Below are 19,789 nucleotides of genomic sequence, written 5' to 3' on the forward strand. Positions count from 1 at the left end.
TCAACATTGGTCAATTGCCTGATTTTCCTAATGGTGTAAGCGGCCGAACTTAGTTTCTTTGCTAGCGTTCTTATATGAGGACTCCATTGTAGATTTATGTCCAATGTACTAACACTTAGTTTTAAACCTTAAATGTTACTAACCATTATGGACCATTGTTGTCTTTTGAAATAAATAAATTAAATTAAATTAAATTAAACCAAGAAACAGTGCTTTATCTACCATCTCTAAGCATTCATTATTCAAAAGTATCTTCACTTGATCACTTTTGATTGTATATAAGTGCCAATTACATCCACACTTTATCAGACCTGGGCTATAACCGCGTACATCGAAGTAAGTCAATTGCAGGCATTTTTCTCTGTCACTCTAGTTACGTCTTAGTTGGAGTAAAAAAGAAAGACCCCCATTTTGCGAATATCTATTTTCGCGCTAAGCCCCCTGATATCAGACCCGATTTCGGGCCCGAGAAAGAGTATTTTGCCGTTTCACCAAATAAATATTAGCACATCGTTTACATTATTTTAAATGTAAAAAATGGTTCATTGCAAAAAATATGAAACATTTCACAATTTTGGCAATTAGAGAAAAAGTATTTTTTTAACGAAAACGATTATCAGACATGAAATCGGGACTGATTTCGGGTCCGAAATCGGGAAGTGTGGATGTAATTGATGATTTCCGCATCTTCATATCAAGTGCCAATTACGTCCACACCTTATCAGGCCTGATATCAGACCCGATTTCGGGCCCGAGAAATAATAATTTTCCTTTTCATCAAATATAAGCACATCGTTTACAATATACAAATCCTCTTTATTGCACAACCTCTGAAAAAATGTAAATGGAAACACATATAATACATAGATAGAGGTAAACAACAGGCGGCTTATCGCTACAGAGCGATCTCTTCCAGATAACCTTTAGGTAGTAGAGAAAAGAAACTTAATTTAAATATAATATTTGAAATGTAAAAATATGGTTCATTTGCAAAATAACAAATATTGAACATTTTGGCAATTAGAGACAAAGTACTTTTTACTTTTCAAATATTGTTAACGATGTGCTGATATTCCGTGAAAAGAAAACGCTTATCAGGCCCGAAATGGGGACATTTCGTGAAGATATCGAAGTGTGGATGTAATTGGCGCTTCATCAATAATATTGGTCACTTCCACACCACCAGGGCTATACCTAAACGCGAAAATCGTAAGTTTGCAGATTGCAGGCACTTCTCTGTCACTTTAATAAAACTACGTCTCATTGATCGGAAAATTTAATTAGATTGACGAAAACTTGTTCCCGTCTAGGCTGATTTTACCATTATCTGCTTATTTTTTGCGCATGGCAACATTATTGAATCGTAAACTTAAAAATCGTCGCCCCATCCCTAGAATATCACTCTATGTGTCAAATATTTATAATCTGTGGTTTGTAGCGAAAAGTGGACGCCAATTATTGGGCTGTACATTCTTGGGATGAGCAATCCCGGGTCGAGCATTCTCGGTACGGGCCAATAATGTGCGACCAATATTCGGCGTCCACTAAATGGATTCGCATTATAGGGTCGTGTATTATTGGGTTGAGCGTTATCAGGCTGTACAAGCTCGGTCCGGGCCAATAATACGAAGCCACTGTTTGTACAGGGCAATAATGTACAGCCCGATAATTGGCGTCCAAAAAAGTGGTCGCCAATTATTGGGATGTACATTATTTGGCTGTGCATTAACCGGACTCCTATTACAATGTGTCAAGTTGAAGTCAAAATGACTGAATGTGCATGTTGAGTAAACAAATATTTTTATAAAATTCATTAACTAAGAGATGTCTTAAAACAAACAGTGAAGAGTGCAGGTTCTAAAATGTTTCCTACAAATCATAAAACTATTTTCGTACTCGATCATACCCCATACTTTGGTATATCATCGGACAATCCAATAGACTTCGATGTCTCTAAAAGCCGGGGCCCTGGCTATGTCCCTTTACCGCCTGTTTGCAAGTCGCTATGGACTTGCAGCGTGGAAGCTGCAGTTGAATACTGCCGAATAGTATGGGATTTATTTCCTGAAGGAAAACTGGTAAGGCTTTATATTATTAATTAATATAAGTCAGAGCTTCAAGAGGCTATTTACACCTAGCTAATTCTAATTACAGTCTAATTACAGTGGATTTCGGATATAACGACGTTGAATTGACCATCGTAATTTCGTTGTTATATCCGGTAGTTGTTATAGGCCAAGGTTAACAGATAAAGACACATATGTATATATTTAACTCCAAATCATCAGTATGTTTCTAACAAATGTTCACGCAGTTTCCCTACCCAGCTAACATCTATCTATAAACAAAAGGTTACCAGTCACCACAGTTGCTAACCATCTGTAGATGTAACCAAAAAATAAAAAAGTAAAGCTCTATTTGACGGCCGAGTCTAGTTGCATGGGATCTCTAAGAATTTGTTGCAAATGGTTAATTTAAAACTGTTGCTACACCCGAATTTGGCGTTACACCCAAATTCACTATCTTACAATACAATACAATACAAATACTCTTTATTGCACACCTCAATACAGAAACAGTACAAATAATACAACACATAAAGAAGAGGTAAACAACAGGCGGTCTTATCGCTAAAAAGCGATCTCTTCCAGACAACCTTTAGGTAGCAGAATAAAAAATAAAAAAATGTCATGTCAGTAGGTGTTCCAGATGCAATAAAAGAAGTCTAGCACAGAATAAACACAAAACAAGTCAATATATCATATACAAATATAAATAAACAAGATATATTAATACATACAGTTGTGTGCAATATAATAGCAGTACACTCTGTGACCAAGATCGTCTTATAGAAAAGTTTATTTTTTTCTGGATGACTTGGGTTTAGATGTAAAGCTTTAATTGGAAATAATAGAAAAGATTCTAAATTACAATTATAGTACACAATTGTATTTTTTTTTTGTGTAGGGTTTTATGTTTTATAGGAATTTCCGCAATTTAGTAAAAACAGCCGATTTTCATATTTTTTTGTTACTTCCAATATCATTTAATTCTTTACAGTTAATTCTGAAACATTATAAAGTAATGCAGAATAATTATATAAGAAGATACAATATTATTGATCTAAAGTTATAGTTTTCCCTTAATTTACATTTTCTTATGTACTGCTATTATATTGCACACAACTGTATACATACATATATTAAAATACATATTATATATATAATAAATGCCTGCTATAGTATGGAAAAGGAAGCAGATAAAAAGTGAAGTTTAATGAGTCTCTTGAAAGAATTAGGACATTGAGCACGCCTAATCTAACTATCTTGTACTATCTATAATCTATCTATCTATCTTGTACTAATTTAGGCTTTAAATTCATCGGACTTGGATTTTATGTTGCTATAGCTGAATGGTCGCTACAACCAAGGTATCAAATGATATCTACTGTACTCCAATTTACTACTTCTATATTGTGTTTTTCAGGTCCGATTTGTTGTCAGTGATTCTGCAGCACACATCCTTAACACTTGGGTTGCAACACAACAGAACTTAACACATGTAAGTAGTTATTAGGCGGGTCCACACAGCGACAACACGTGCGAGGCAATTTCCTCACGCACAGAGCGGCCAGTGCAGACGTGCCTCGGCCGAGGCGACGTGCGCGTTTTCTTCGCCGGAGCCGATCTTGTCGATTTTTCGACATGCTCAAAGGTGCCTCAGATGTTTGCCGCGCGCCAGTGTGCGCCAGTTATTTTGTTCGTACTTACATTAAAAGTTATCATAACATGGAAAAAATTAATAATAACAACTGTCGCAAATTGTTTGTTTGTTTGTTGTTTAAACTTTATTGCACAAATCTACAAAAAGAATACAAATGGCCGACTTAACGCCTTGAGGCATTCTCTACCAGTCAACCATTGGGCTAAACAGAAATAGTTATTTTGGTGCAGGATTGTCAAGAGTTGATATGGAAATAGATACAAGTCGAGACTACTATGATACTATACTTACACAAATATATATTTTTAATATATCTACATATATACATATTCAATATATATAAATAAACATACATATATATAATAATTATGTACCTATTAGTGTGAGATATCACGCAGACATTTGGTCACGAATGTTTTCAAATAAGTGCTCACAGCTTGCTTTTGAATGTAAGCTTGCTCTGAGCTTGTCTGATAGGCAGAGGGAGAACATTCTACAGACGTATTGCTTGGCAAGTGAATGAGTTTTGAAATTGTCGTGTCCTTTAGTCCTCATTTTCTTTTGTTTTAAATAGCAAAATAAAAGAAACGCAAGCCACTGCAGTCATTGTCAGTTAATCAGTAATTTATATAAAAGTTTAATAATTAAAACCCTTTAAAATAATTCTACGGATTACACTCACGTATTTTTAGTCACTCGCGCGACATGTTTCGGAGAGCTTGTCTCCTTTCTCAAGCACTAACAGTGCGAGCAGCGTTCACGGCCGTCATGAACGCTGTTCGCACTGTTGACTGAAAATACGTTACTTAGTGTAATCCGTAGAATTATGTTATGGACGTTGTCTAGCGTGAGCCCTAATGTGGCTGGCCAGGCCGAACTTGCTCTTAAATACTCTATTGCACGCGTGACAATAAAGTTGGCCAGCTGCGTTGAACGTGTACACGTAGGAGGGCTTAGGTCTCTCTTTCCGTAACTGGCGTTTTATTTCTAGGCTAGTGAGGTGGTTATCTTCGAATGTTTTGACACCGTTCGTTTTGAATGTTCCGTGGTGGTTAGATGGTGGTGGTGGATGGATGTGTTTATTTGGGGTCGCCGTCATCGAAAACGATGAGGAGGACTATATATATATATATATATATATATATATATATATATAGAATTATGTCAATGTTAGTATGTCTCACGACAGTTTAAATTCAATTAAAATCCACTTCTAAGTTGTAAACTGTCAGTGAACTGAATATCCTCAGATTCTAAATGGCTTGTGCCTCGTTGGCGCGGTGCGGCGTGGCGCTGGAGGTGACGTCGTGGGCCTCTGTGCCGCCATTGAAGCCCTAAGTGAGCCATCACCAACACAATCTGCTAGACCAAACTCAGAAGCGCTTTTCCAAAATAGGTAAGTGTGGTTGAGAAGGAATATAGTGTGATTTTTTGTTAAAAAATTGAAACATGTTATTTTACTTGGGACTATAGGCACTACTTTTTATTCCATATTAAAATATAAAATAAACTGTCTCAAAATAAGCAAGCAATAACCCCTACCTATATTGATAAGTATTGTGTATTGTAATAAAATAAGAAAATTAAGTACAACACCTTTTATCTTACGTTTTCTGTATCAAAAATATAGTAAACATTACAAATTAAATCAAAAATTAGTCTGGGTAATGGTGCATTTATTATTCAACTGTGTTTATCATTTCAGGGGTCGAATAATCTGCATAACAAGTGCACGAGATGATGACTCTATAAGGAGTCTGGCAGAAATAGCATTGAATGCTCTCATCCAGCAGAACAAAAAAGCTTCCAGTCAACCCAGTACCTCCGAGTCAACAAGCACTGCTCAACCACAGTAAGTTTTATTATAAAGATGTTAATATATCTATATTATTATAGGAGGACTATTCCTCCTCATCGTCTCCAATGATGGCGACCCTAAATAAACATTTTGGCGTTGTCTAGTCTAGCGTGAGCGCTAATGTGGCTGGCCACTTGGCCAGGCCGAACTTGCTCTTAAATACTCTATTGCATGCATCACAATAAAGTTGGCCAGCTGCGTTGAACGTGTACACGTAGGAGGGCTTAGGTCTCTCTTTCCGTAACTGACGTTCTTTATAAAATTGTTAATCCATATTGTATCATAATCTTCAAAAGTAAAGTTTTATTTTGGCAAATCACCCAATGACTAAGGATGTTTTACTTAACATCTGAAAAGCTTTTACAAAGACAGAAACACAGAAAACAGACAGACATTGTAAAAACAAACTGTTTTATACATTTCAACTGATCAGATCAGATCTATGTTTTGCATGGGATAGCCAAAACATCTTTGCCCATAGGTTAAAGGTTTAATCATTTATTTATTTTATATTCTTTTTGGTACAATAAATAATATTTACATAATTATCTTGAGGAACTACATGAAAGAACGCATCCATTGCTGTTGCCGAGAGGGAATTTCATGTTAAGCACAACTACGCGTGCTATCTGTGCAAATTATTAATTATTAGGCGGGTCCACACAGAGCGAGCATATGCGCGAGGCAATTTCATCACGCACAAACCGGCCAGTGTGGACGTGCCTCGGCGGCGGCCCGTTCTGTGTGAACCTGTCTAATTATTGAGCAAACGGATATGTATGCGTTTTTTTTTGCCAAGTTTGTGCAAAGTTTCGTGGTCAGAGTCTAGACATGAATTAAAATGTATTTTACAGTACATATGGGGCTACTTTATAGCACTAGTGCGAGAAGTAGCATATTACGTTACTGTGTCGAACATTTAAAGGGCCATATGTACTGTAAAACGTTGTACGATACATGTGCGAATAGGTAATTCGCAACTCGTGTCGATTTAAAACACTCCCTTCGGTCGTGTTTTAATTTATCGCCACTCGTTTCGAATTTCCTATTTTTCGCACTTGTATCGTAATGTACTATAATGTAACATCTACTTTTAAAATTTTCAGGGCCTACCCTATCCAATATTGCCATTTAGTAATAATAAACGTTACTCCAGAGAAAGCCGAAATCAGAGTGAATAATCAATCTTTAACAGAGGTAAGACAATAAAAAAACATTGGTAAGATTATATTTTATTGCAGGGGTTACTAAACTACCCGATACAACCTAAAGTCGTTGGAAACCAGTTAATTTGCTTTACTGACTTCTGTTATTTGCATTCTATAGAAAGCGAGTCGCAAAAAATGAGATCACGTAAAATGTTGCATAAAGAAAAGGTTGAGATATTTTACTGAAACATTGTTTATGTCTCTTCTTCTTCCTCGCGTTGTCCCGGCATTTTGCGACGGGTCTTTGGGGCCTGGTTCGCTTAGCAACTCATCCCGAGAATTGGCGTAGGCACTAGTTTTACGAAAGCGACTGCCATCTGACCTTCCAACCCAGAGGGTAAAGTAGGCCTTATTGGGATTTGTCGGGTTTCCTCACGATGTTTCACTTCACCGAAAAGCGACTGGTGAATATCAAAGGATATTTCGTGCATAAGTCCCGAAAAACTCATTGTATTGTTTGTGTATTCATACCAAAATACTCACTGCGACACGACACAGGCTGGCACAGTAGTAGTAGTAGCATAACTATTTGACGGTGAGGGCCCCGATTGCCTCCACTCAATAATTTTGCCATGGTCTTCAGCTGGTACAAAACATTCTTCAGAATTTGAGTTAGTGCGGAAAAATAAGAGATATATAATAAGGGAACCAATACATTCTATGATATCCGTAATTAGAAGGAGTAATCTGGTGCAGACGTGTAAGAATCCTATATGTACTTTTTATGACTTAAAGTCATTTTTATTTACTTAACGTCATAACTACTGAATCATATCTTTACACGACAGGAGAATTCCACGGGCTATCCCGTACGGACGCATTTATATCCGGTGTTGCGACAGTTTTTTCGGCGTTTAAAGCAGGCGGTATTTTTCTGTACAATTTTTTTTACCATTAGCAAAGAGAATTTGAAATAGAGGTGTATTGTCAAAGAAAACTTTGTAGCGACGTAAATTTACTGCCATCTTTTGACACATAATTAAAACTTCTAAAACGCCATTTGACTTTGATTCTTATTGTTTCACTGATGTGTTCAATTTGTTCAATATCAAAAAGTGGCGCCATCTGACCGGGCACTACCTAATGGTTATGGCGCCATCGCTCGAAACGATGCTGCTATACCTTTGGTATTTGATCTATTAGATGGCGCCACTTTTTGATATTTAACAAATTCAACACATATCAGTGAAATAATAAGGATCAAAGGCAAATGAACGATGACACTAAATTTACGTCGCTACAAAGTTTTCTTTGACAATACACCTCTATTTCGATTCTCTTTGCCATTAGTCACAGAAAAGGAAACTCTTGCACCTGCAAATTTTTAGAAACTTCCCGTTTGTACGGACCAATCGGTAGACAATTTTATGGAAACCTCCAAAAACGCTTGACTCTAAAAACATTATCTAAAATTACACTTCCTCATTCTAGATATCAAACGATGATAATTGAATATGCTCGCCGAATACTTTTCAGATGGGGAACGGACTGATGGGCGTCGAAGTGATAGTGTCCAGAGCAAGTGCGCTGGCAACACTGCTCGGGCGTTTGGTGCTGCCACATTACAAGCTGGTCACAACCACCGTCACCGGGATACCTATGAAGGTAATCTATAGATTTCGTACATTTATCTGTCTCTTGTTTCTCTCTATTTATCACTTGTATTATAAACCCTTTAAAATCAAACAACAAACAGCATAAGATGTTTTGTCATCAAAATATAAACCATACCTGTGCCCTACTTTATTATTATTATTATAGAAGTAAGAAGTGGAAAACCAATTCCATACAAATTTCTGGTAAGTCCTCGCTCTTATAATAATTTAAAAATCGAAAAAATTAAACAATGGGCACGTCCGCATTCGTATAGGCAAAGTGAATTCTCTTTAGTATACATAGGTATCGAAATTTAAAAAGCAAAGCTTAGTAAATTAAGTGACTACTAGCGCCATCTAGTGCAGAGTAGTCACATTAAAGAGTAAGAGGTGGTGCTGTATTAGAAAAACTTCTCTATTTATAAAATCAACAGCTTTAAAGAACAATAGGTTTGTTGAGCAAAATTTGTTTAATGCTTCGTAATTTCTATTGATCTCCATTTGACCAGCAGCATTTGCTATGATTTGTTAGAATTGGGACGATGTTTTTACCAGAGTCTAGTAAATATTTATTTTTTATATATTTATTTAACATATATTGCACAATACGAGAAAGTACAAATGACAGACTTGATACCTTAACACAATACACAGTACACCAGGGTACAGCAGGGGTCACCAAGTATTTTCAGGGGTCCGGGTTTTAAAACAAAATGACGCGAATGATCGCGGTCGGGGTTTGCTTGAGTTTTAAATAAGCAAATGTAATGTACCGCACCACAAAATAGGGCGGCGGTCCGAATTCGGGCCGTGCCTTAAGGCATTTCCACCAGTCAACCACAGGGTTAAACAGAAACTTACAATCGGCGCGGAAAAGAAGAGAGACAAAAGTCTAAATAATACTAATATTACAAATCAAATCTGTGGAATCATAAGTAGCGAGTTGGCTATATGTTTAAACGCATTCGTTGACTTTTTTGTAAAGTATGTTGCACGTTTTGTAAAGTAAGTTATGTTGAATTGATTTTTCCCATGGTAGTAGCTAATACTATTTGCAGTTTATGTTTTTTTTTTCCATAGGTGTACCTTTACAAATACTTGTTGAAAAGAGCTGTCAAAAAGATCTCTGACATTTTAATAGTTATGTAATAGTGAGTAGTTTTTTTTAATACGTCATACATGGTACGGAACCCTTCATGGGCGAGTCCGACTCGCACTTTGCCACATTTTTATGATGATGGAGGCAAACGAGCAGAGCAATCGCCTGATGGTAAGCGATTACCTTCGCCCACCAGAGGGGTTGTAAGTGCGTTGCCGCCGTTTCCGGGTTTTAAGATGCGACTACACTCTTTTCTTGGAGGTCTGGAAGTCGTGTCGGTCCGCCAATACCGTAGGCGACATATTATAACATAAAACATAAGTAAATAATTAATAAATAAATAAATATAATCGGACATTATTACACAAATTGATTAAGCCCCACAGTAAGCTCAAGAACGCTTGTGTTGTGGATACTCAGACAACGATACATATGATATATAAATACTTAAATACATAGCACAAACCCATGACTCAGGAACAAATATCCGTGCTCATCACACAAATAAATGCCCTTACCGGGATTTCAACCCAGAACCATCAGCTTCATAGCCATAAGCAACAACATTCATATAAATTTCAAGTTACTGTTAGATTTATTGTCAGAATAAGCCAATAGATGGCGGTTTTCTGGGAACGATTCATGGTTACAACTGTTTATTGTAAATTATACTAGACTACAGATTTCATTTATATCTTCGGGTTCCAAATTCGCAATGGTCCTAGTGACCATTGTTTCCATTATACAACTAGACGATCATAATGGCAATTTTTTAAGCTCCTTATTCTTTACATAAGGGGCACCTAGTTTCTGAACGTTTAAGCACTTTAATCAGTGCCTATCGTTTATTTGTCTACAACCAATGAATATATAAGAAACACGCTTACCTTTAGATGAACCTCTCTTGATAATCGCCGGTCCACGTTGCGAATTTCCTATTTTTAACCGTCTTCAAGATTTCAAAAGGAGGTTCTCAATTCGGTTGTATGTTTTTTTTTTTGAAGTGAAAAATTTCTTTTTCGTCTGTCCTAATCGGAAAGTTTACCTTTCATAGGCGGATAGCTGGGTGGAAAATTGTATTTCCCACCCTAGGGTGGAAAGTATTTTTTTTTAATTTGTACTCCGAGCAACGGCTAATTCAGCCATATTATTCTGTTAAAAACTCTCGTATTAGCTTCCGTATTTTCATACCAAGTTTTATGAAAAAAAATACTACTTGTATTTAATATTTAAATGTATGAAATAAACATAAATATTTGTTAATAAATCAATATAAATGAAGATAAATATTTCAAATATTATCATTACATTACATTAAATCATTCGCTTCTCCTTTTTTAAGGCGCGTATACATTTAGACCGTTTAAGACACAACCCAATTTAAGATCGGAGTGTCTATGGTTTTAGATTTTTGTTTCGATCAGAATGTAAATGGCGCCAATTCCTGCAGTCATAACTGCGAACTTACATTTTTGTTTGTGTTTGACTTTCCTAAAGAAAGTCTCCTTATAGTCGAAATGAAAAGTAGAGTGTTTAACTCGGGTAAAAATAACCATCTCGGGTGATATGGTTCACTTTCCACCGTTGGTTAACAATCTACTATAGCGGCGCTGTGCAGTTTTTGTGATGGGGATAAAATGTTAAACTCGCGTCAGGTGTTACGTGACCGTCATATTGAAAATTCGTAAGACGGACACGTGACATCATGGTGACGTGCAAATTGAATGTCATCGAAGCCTAGTTACTTTTGAAAAATCGTATCTCATTCAAGTGTGCCATTTTATTTTCTTCATAATCAAAGTGCTGTCATAACGGTTAAAGAGGTTTAATCTTTGTTAATTGTGTTGTGTTGTATCTTTGTGTTGTTGGGTGTCCATGATTGTAGATACTCATATTTTTCCTTACCAAAAAGTTAAATAACAGAAAAGAAGCGTGATTGTTTTACTTAATAGGGACCGTGCGCGTTGGAGGGTCTGCCATCTTGTGGCCTGAATCGGAACCATAAATATGCACATGTACACGTCACGTGTTTTCTTGTGCATAGTAGGTTCTGCCATCTTGTGGGCTACATCGGAACAAAAAACATCACATTTACGCCTCGCGCCAAAAATCTGACGGCTCCTGTGCTGCCTCCTACAGTTAATGCATGCTCCCTATAAATAAATATTATAGAACACTACACAAATTGACTAAGTCCCACAGTAAGCTCAATAAGGCTTATGTTGAGGGTACTTAGACAACGATATATACCTAATTGGTTACTAAGTTCTGTTACTCGATTTGCAACCTCTTTATTTCCGTTAAAACAAATGCTGCCGAAAAAATAAAAAAATACATAATGTGGTGGATTTGTGAGCTATAATTATATACCACACATAAAGCTTATCTCGTCGTATCTATAATGAATTGGGGCCTAAAAGAGAATCGTATCGCAGTAATTGCGTTGCACAAATGTGGGCACCCGCCAAACATGATTTTGAAGTTGCTTGAAAACCTAAAAATCAACAAACAATTTGTTTATCGCACAATTAATAGATACAATAGTACTCAGAGCTTCGATGACCGCAAGAGGTCAGGAAGACCACGCACTGTTCGGACCCCAGCTCTAATAAAGGCAGTGAAGGCGAGAATTGCAAGAAACCCCGTCCGGAATCAAAAGTTGTTGGCAATACAGTCTGTGAAGAGAAACTCCCTAAAAAAAGTTATCAATGAAGACCTTGGACTACACGCTTACCGCAGACAAAAAGGGTCATTTGCTTAATGGACGATTAAAGACTATGAGGCTAGAGAGAAGTCGCGTGCTATTAAAGCGGTACGCACAAAATGGCCACCAAAAATACTATTTACAGATGAAATAAATGTTAACCCCCAGAATGACAGAGTCAAGAGGCGATTGCGGCTGTTCCGAGAGTGCAACGAGGCCATCATACCTCTTATGTGATGATTTGGCTGGGTGTGTCATACTCAGGGCTAACACAGGTTCATTTCTGTGAAAACTGGGGCCAAAGTTTACCAGGAAACCGTTCTTCTGAAACTAATAGTGAAGCCCTTAAGCCACACCCTATTTCAAAACCAGCCATACATAATGAAAGCCATTAAACAGAGTGGTTATATATTTATGTTTTTTTTCTTAGCCTGTTCGAGGCCTCTCCTTTTCGTAAAGGTTGTAAAGTTGTAAAGAGAAGAGTTGTACAGTTGTAAAGAAAATTGTCAAAGTCGTCTCGCACTTTCTTCCTGGGCCTGCCTCGCCCATGCTTCTCTACTGGCGTCCACTTCGTCGCGATGTTAGCCCTCCTGTCCGTATGCATGCGATAGACGTGGCCGGTCCCATTTGAGCTTGGCGGTATTTATTTGCCAACGTCACCAATGCGGGTTTTGGAGCGCAGCGTAGTTTTTCGGACGCGGTCGGCCTTTTAACATCTAAAATACTGCGCTCCATATATATAGTGGTTATATGGAGTCTGTAAATTATATGTATATCGCGTGCACTTATGGTGCTCTCACACTGGCTGTAATACACCGTGGGCCCATATAGCCCGACAGATTTTAATAGTAGTTTATGTGACTGCTACATAATAAAAGGCATTAAGACACACGAGTGTGGCTTTAAGAAACGAACGAAGTGAGTTTCTTAAAAAGATCACACGTTTTCATGCCTAATTATGTACAGTTACATACACTATTTTATCTACACACATATTATAAACTTTCTATGATATATTCACTAACCCAAATTACAGCCAACGTCATCTTTGCTCTCTTGGCGGAACTCGCGGATACGTGGTGGCGTCACCGAAATATTTTTATCGCTCATTTTACACGCACTTTTTGCAATAGTTACTTTAAAAATAACAAATCATATTAATTTTATACTTAAAACTAATTGTACGTCAAATGGCCGTAAATGAAAACATTTTTCACGCATGTCACGCATTCGTAGTTTTTTTTAAATTCACAGACATACTAGAGTCTGGGGCCTATTTCCGTATCATTCGATGCAAACTAACATGCGACATATGTCAAACTTGTAGCAATTGACACTTCATTTCCAACAAAAAGGCACTCTCGACTGATATTAGAATAGAATCGAATTGGTTTTTTTTTCCTAGATGTTCCAATTTTGAGTATAACCACAACGATTTTCATGTATTTATGAAGCAATTACAACATCATCACCGATAAGAAATTTGTTGTAACAAAACAGTTTATCGTAATGTTGGCCATTATTTATGGATTTTGGTGGCTTCATAGAGGGTTTATGATATGTGTGTAGATAAAGGTGTATTCTCGACCACATTTAGAGACTAAATTGCCTTACAAAAGTTTTCTGATATAGATCGTGTTTTAGAGATAATGACAATTCATGTGAACATTTGTTTCTGTAATGATTCAGTGAAAAACGGCGTTTTGGCTGCATACCTACAGACAGACATTAAAGTTTTAAAGGAAACTCGCAAAATTTAACTGTAAAAAGAAAAAACTTAAGTCATTCTTTGCAATGTTTTTTTTTCGCTAAGATGTAAAACGAAATAACGTGTCGTGCGCAAGAATACACACATACACAAAAAAAATTTTTTTTGCCGAATTTGACCAAAATTTTATAACATGTTTTTCACACCACTTGCTCAATGCCAAATTATATATCATGCAAACCTTACCGAAAGCAAATCATTATAGCCCTTGGCTTTAGCCGGGTAGTAATACTCGGAAGTTTCCTAAATTGCGTTTGTTGGTGAACATAACTAGCTCAGTTTTGTTGGGATTGACTGAGAGTTCGTTATTAACAAACCAGCGCTCCACGATGGCTAGTGCAGAGCGGTTAACATCGCATACCGTACCTGAATGATTGCCGCTCGTCAGTATCACTATGTCGTCAGCATAGCCGATTGTGTAATAGTGATTGTTATTTAGTGTGGTGATCAGGTCATTCACCACAAGGTTCCATAGTAGTGGCGATAGGACTCCTCCTTGGAGGCATCCTTTTGTCACAACTGCCTGCTGTGTTTCGTCTGTACCGAGTTTGATGGTTCGTTGGCTCAACATGTTGTTTATCCATTCTGTCATAACTGCATTAACGCCATGTCTTACCAGTGCTGCTGTAATGCTGCTGAACCTGGTCCTGTCGAAAACCCCTTCTATATCTGTGAAGGTTCCTAAGCACATGGACCTGTTTTTGATCGCCACCTCAATTTTGCTTACTACGGCATGAAGTGCCGTTTCTGTAGATTTGCCAGGGCTGTAAGCATGTTGGTTTGGATGCAAGGGCACATGAATTAGTACCCTCTCCCTTAGGTAACTGTCGCACAACCTCTCTAATGTTTTCAACATGAAAGAGATCAGGCTGATGGGTCTGAAGGATTTGGGGTCCGAGTAGTCGCTTTTGCCTGGTTTCGGTATGAAGATAACCTTGACTTTCCTCCATCGCTTCGGCACGTACCTGTGAGTCAGACAGGCCCGCAAAACGATGGTCAGCTTCAGAGTGAGATGCTTCCCGCTCCATTTAAAAAGCGCAGGGAAGATCCCGTCCATTGCTGGAGATCTAAAGGAGTCAAAGCTGTTTAAGGCCCACTGCGTGCGCTGCGGGCTGATTACCTCATATGTCTGTAGCCGCTCGTTCTCCGTCGGGGTAGTTGTCTCCGCCTCGTCCCAACTTACTGGGTGTGATTTCACGCAGTCCGGGAAGTGTGTTTGCACTAGGACCCGTTCCGCCTCCTCCGGCGAGTTGGTGAGAGAGTTGTCTGGCATACGCAGGGATCCTAAGGTTACGATAAAATTGGTGGAGAGGACCTTCCTTACCCCGTTGGCCTGCGTAGTGGTCTCAATGTCTGTACAGAATTTTCGCCAGGAGTTTGTGCTTCTGTACCTGAGACGTTTTTTACAACTTCCACTGAAAATATATAAACGATTACACCGTTAAGATACTGTATTGTTATTTACAGGAAGAGCAAAACGCGAGCTCCAGCGCGAATTACGACGTAGAGATTATTCACTCGGCTGAGGCTCACGCCGGTCTCCGAGCGGCACAAACAGCTGCGGAAGCCACGGAATCTGTAAGTTTATGTTTACAAGTCTAGCTTACAATATTTTCTTAAGTCTTTTAATTTCAATTACAAGGTGTATAAAATTGATAGTTATTTCATCATATAGATAAAGCCATTCTCAATACGCCTGCGGGTTAAAAATGTAGTATTATGAACAGGTAGTCCTGCGGTGGTGGACGCCGCGCGGCGCGGGCGCGGAGGGCGGCGCGGGCGGGTGCGGCGGGCCGCTGTGGCGCGTCACGCCCGCCGACGTGGCGTCGCGCCCGTCCGCCTGCCTCGTCAACTTCCTGCTCAACGGCCGCTCCGTCACGCTGGAGGTGCCCAGGTACACCGACAAGCTGGTAGCACTGCGGTGGTGGACGCCGCGCGGGCGGGTGCGGCGGGCCGCTGTGGCGCGTCACGCCCGCCGACGTGGCGTCGCGCCCGTCCGCCTGCCTCGTCAACTTCCTGCTCAACGGCCGCTCCGTCACGCTGGAGGTGCCCAGGTACACCGACAAGCTGGTAGCACTGCGGTGGTGGACGCCGCGCGGGCGGGTGCGGCGGGCCGCTGTGGCGCGTCACGCCCGCCGACGTGGCGTCGCGCCCGTCCGCCTGCCTCGTCAACTTCCTGCTCAACGGCCGCTCCGTCACGCTGGAGGTGCCCAGGTACACCGACAAGCTGGTAGCACTGCGGTGGTGGACGCCGCGCGGGCGGGTGCGGCGGGCCGCTGTGGCGCGTCACGCCCGCCGACGTGGCGTCGCGCCCGTCCGCCTGCCTCGTCAACTTCCTGCTCAACGGCCGCTCCGTCACGCTGGAGGTGCCCAGGTACACCGACAAGCTGGTAGCACTGCGGTGGTGGACGCCGCGCGGGCGGGTGCGGCGGGCCGCTGTGGCGCGTCACGCCCGCCGACGTGGCGTCGCGCCCGTCCGCCTGCCTCGTCAACTTCCTGCTCAACGGCCGCTCCGTCACGCTGGAGGTGCCCAGGTACACCGACAAGCTGGTAGCACTGCGGTGGTGGACGCCGCGCGGGCGGGTGCGGCGGGCCGCTGTGGCGCGTCACGCCCGCCGACGTGGCGTCGCGCCCGTCCGCCTGCCTCGTCAACTTCCTGCTCAACGGCCGCTCCGTCACGCTGGAGGTGCCCAGGTACACCGACAAGCTGGTAGCACTGCGGTGGTGGACGCCGCGCGGGCGGGTGCGGCGGGCCGCTGTGGCGCGTCACGCCCGCCGACGTGGCGTCGCGCCCGTCCGCCTGCCTCGTCAACTTCCTGCTCAACGGCCGCTCCGTCACGCTGGAGGTGCCCAGGTACACCGACAAGCTGGTAGCACTGCGGTGGTGGACGCCGCGCGGGCGGGTGCGGCGGGCCGCTGTGGCGCGTCACGCCCGCCGACGTGGCGTCGCGCCCGTCCGCCTGCCTCGTCAACTTCCTGCTCAACGGCCGCTCCGTCACGCTGGAGGTGCCCAGGTACACCGACAAGCTGGTAGCACTGCGGTGGTGGACGCCGCGCGGGCGGGTGCGGCGGGCCGCTGTGGCGCGTCACGCCCGCCGACGTGGCGTCGCGCCCGTCCGCCTGCCTCGTCAACTTCCTGCTCAACGGCCGCTCCGTCACGCTGGAGGTGCCCAGGTACACCGACAAGCTGGTAGCACTGCGGTGGTGGACGCCGCGCGGGCGGGTGCGGCGGGCCGCTGTGGCGCGTCACGCCCGCCGACGTGGCGTCGCGCCCGTCCGCCTGCCTCGTCAACTTCCTGCTCAACGGCCGCTCCGTCACGCTGGAGGTGCCCAGGTACACCGACAAGCTGGTAGCACTGCGGTGGTGGACGCCGCGCGGGCGGGTGCGGCGGGCCGCTGTGGCGCGTCACGCCCGCCGACGTGGCGTCGCGCCCGTCCGCCTGCCTCGTCAACTTCCTGCTCAACGGCCGCTCCGTCACGCTGGAGGTGCCCAGGTACACCGACAAGCTGGTAGCACTGCGGTGGTGGACGCCGCGCGGGCGGGTGCGGCGGGCCGCTGTGGCGCGTCACGCCCGCCGACGTGGCGTCGCGCCCGTCCGCCTGCCTCGTCAACTTCCTGCTCAACGGCCGCTCCGTCACGCTGGAGGTGCCCAGGTACACCGACAAGCTGGTAGCACTGCGGACCTGGCGCGCGACGCCCGCCAAAGCGGCTTCGCGCCCCTCCGCTTGCCTGATGACCAGTGATGAACACTGCAAGTCTCACTTTTCAATTATTCATGTTACAGGAAGGGCGGTGGCAGATCAGCCTCGCACGTCCTGGCGGCGCAGGGCGGCGAGCTGTGGATCGGCGCGCTGGGCGGCCGCGCACCCTACGACGAGCCGCCCGCCCTGTCCGAGGGCGCCGGCGGCCGCGTCACCGACTACAGGTATTCTACTTTAATCTAAACGCCAGCTTTCTAGCACAAAGTACAGCCCCGAGCTAAGCCCTAATTTCTGGTCTGAATTCGACAGATGAAGGATATCGCTATAGGACCCGGTATATTGTGCGGTAATTATATTCTTCAAAAGTTGATGTTTAATAATAGAGTTCTCACAAATCATATAGCTCTGTGTAGCACCATCATCTCCAGCTGTAACTATATACTACTAGCGCCATCTTGTGTTGAATAGTAGTAGACATTTTTTACGTTTTGAAGCTAATGGCAATGTGTGTGAACTACGTATATACTTACTTTACTCTTTAGTGTGAACTATAGTGGGCAACACTGAGTGCCCTTATTTATTGACGCTTCAGTGTTATAGCAGCGCGAAATTAATTTTTTTAATGGCTATATATCTTTTCGCACCTACATTTTTTAAATTTGCCTTATTTTTCTACTGGTGGAAATGGCTTGACAGACTATTATATTAATGGCTCGACCATTACATGACAGACGCATGCTATTGCATGGCATGGCAGGAGTTTGTGTGCAATATACAGAGCGGCGCCTGCCTTTTGGCGTAAAGTGTAAATCAGTTTATCATCAGAGACATTTCCACGCACTCGGTCCCTAAATACATCTTACTATAAAACTTTTGACTCAAGTAATAAGTATTTTGTTCATTTTTTTTTGTACAAGCTTCTATCGCTGATTATACCTTTCATTCGACAGTCAACTAATACAAATCGAGAAAATTTTAACAAACTCAGACATAATAAGAATCAGAGTTCCTATGACTACATTCGGTATTCATCATCAGATCCACTCAATGGTACTATATCACGCAATCGTCACCACAATAATAGAAAGCGGCAAAATGCATTCTTAGGAACGTATTCCACCTGTCCAATTTCTGGGTCCAATGTGTATTTGCTTCTCACATTTTGCGTAATGAAAGAGTGAGACGCAATGCACATGTAACCAAGAAATTGGACAGGTGGAATGCCACCTCAACATAGATATAATTTGTCAGAATAAAGGAGTTTGGCGCGCTCATGCAGCAAAACCGGCTGTTCCCACTGCGCGGCGCCGGCGCTAATGCGCGGGCCAAGGCGCGCCTGCAGCGCCACACCACCTACTGGCCGCTCACCATCTCCTCCACGCTCGTCTTCAACCTGGGCTCCGTGAGTACCGCCTGCACTACCTCCGCCACTATACCACTGCGCGGCGCCGGCGCCAAGGCGCGCCTGCAGCGCCACACCACCTACTGGCCGCTCACCATCTCCTCCACGCTCGTCTTCAACCTGGGCTCCGTGAGTACCGCCTGCACTACCTCCGCCACTAGTTGATTCACTCTAAGCTCCGGTCGAAGCATTTTACAGATAGCGTCACCGCCAGTATAGATTGTCCTCGTCCATTCTACCAATATTATTAAATTATTTATTTGACGACCTGCCTGGCCTAGTGGGTAACCCTGCCTATGAAACTGATAGTCCCGGGTTCAAATCCTGGTAAGGGCATTTATTTGTGTTATGAACACATATATTTGTTCCTGATTCATGGGTGTTTTTATATGTACGTACCAGGGGTCGTACAAAAAGTGCGGATGACGTCAAACCACTTATAGGATGATTTCAAATAGTATTTTTGATTTTCATAAACAATTATCACTTATCATTTATCAACCTCTTTATTAAACAATATCGCCACTTGAGATGAGTAAGTACGTTTTTGACTGACACATTGTCAATCAGATGAACAATAAATTGACTTCGTTATTGTTTAGCTGTTGTATCTTCACGATTATATTTAGCTAAAATTTATATTTACTAATGTATAAGAAAACGCTCTAAAATGTCATCTTTACTCGAATATTGTGGCCATCCCACAAACTTGTTCTAACTAATTTCAAAT

General features: G+C 42.1%; 1 protein-coding gene across 1 annotated transcript in view; it reads left to right on the forward strand.

Moving 5' to 3' along the window:
* The first annotated feature begins 1,743 nt into the window (after nt 1-1,743).
* LOC133522104 (protein asunder) overlaps nt 1,744-19,789 on the forward strand; it is a 31,578-nt gene continuing 13,532 nt past the window's right edge. Inside the window, exons 1-10 of the mRNA XM_061857313.1 lie at nt 1,744-2,078; nt 3,487-3,561; nt 4,974-5,119; nt 5,429-5,575; nt 6,688-6,778; nt 8,266-8,394; nt 15,423-15,533; nt 15,683-15,849; nt 17,741-17,881; nt 18,909-19,059. Coding sequence (XP_061713297.1) covers nt 1,863-2,078; nt 3,487-3,561; nt 4,974-5,119; nt 5,429-5,575; nt 6,688-6,778; nt 8,266-8,394; nt 15,423-15,533; nt 15,683-15,849; nt 17,741-17,881; nt 18,909-19,059 — 1,374 coding nt within the window. The 5' untranslated portion in view covers nt 1,744-1,862. The remainder of the gene's footprint in view (nt 2,079-3,486; nt 3,562-4,973; nt 5,120-5,428; nt 5,576-6,687; nt 6,779-8,265; nt 8,395-15,422; nt 15,534-15,682; nt 15,850-17,740; nt 17,882-18,908; nt 19,060-19,789) is intronic.

The sequence above is a fragment of the Cydia pomonella genome, chromosome 10 (genome assembly GCF_033807575.1).
Source record: "Cydia pomonella isolate Wapato2018A chromosome 10, ilCydPomo1, whole genome shotgun sequence".
NCBI lineage: Eukaryota > Metazoa > Arthropoda > Insecta > Lepidoptera > Tortricidae > Cydia > Cydia pomonella.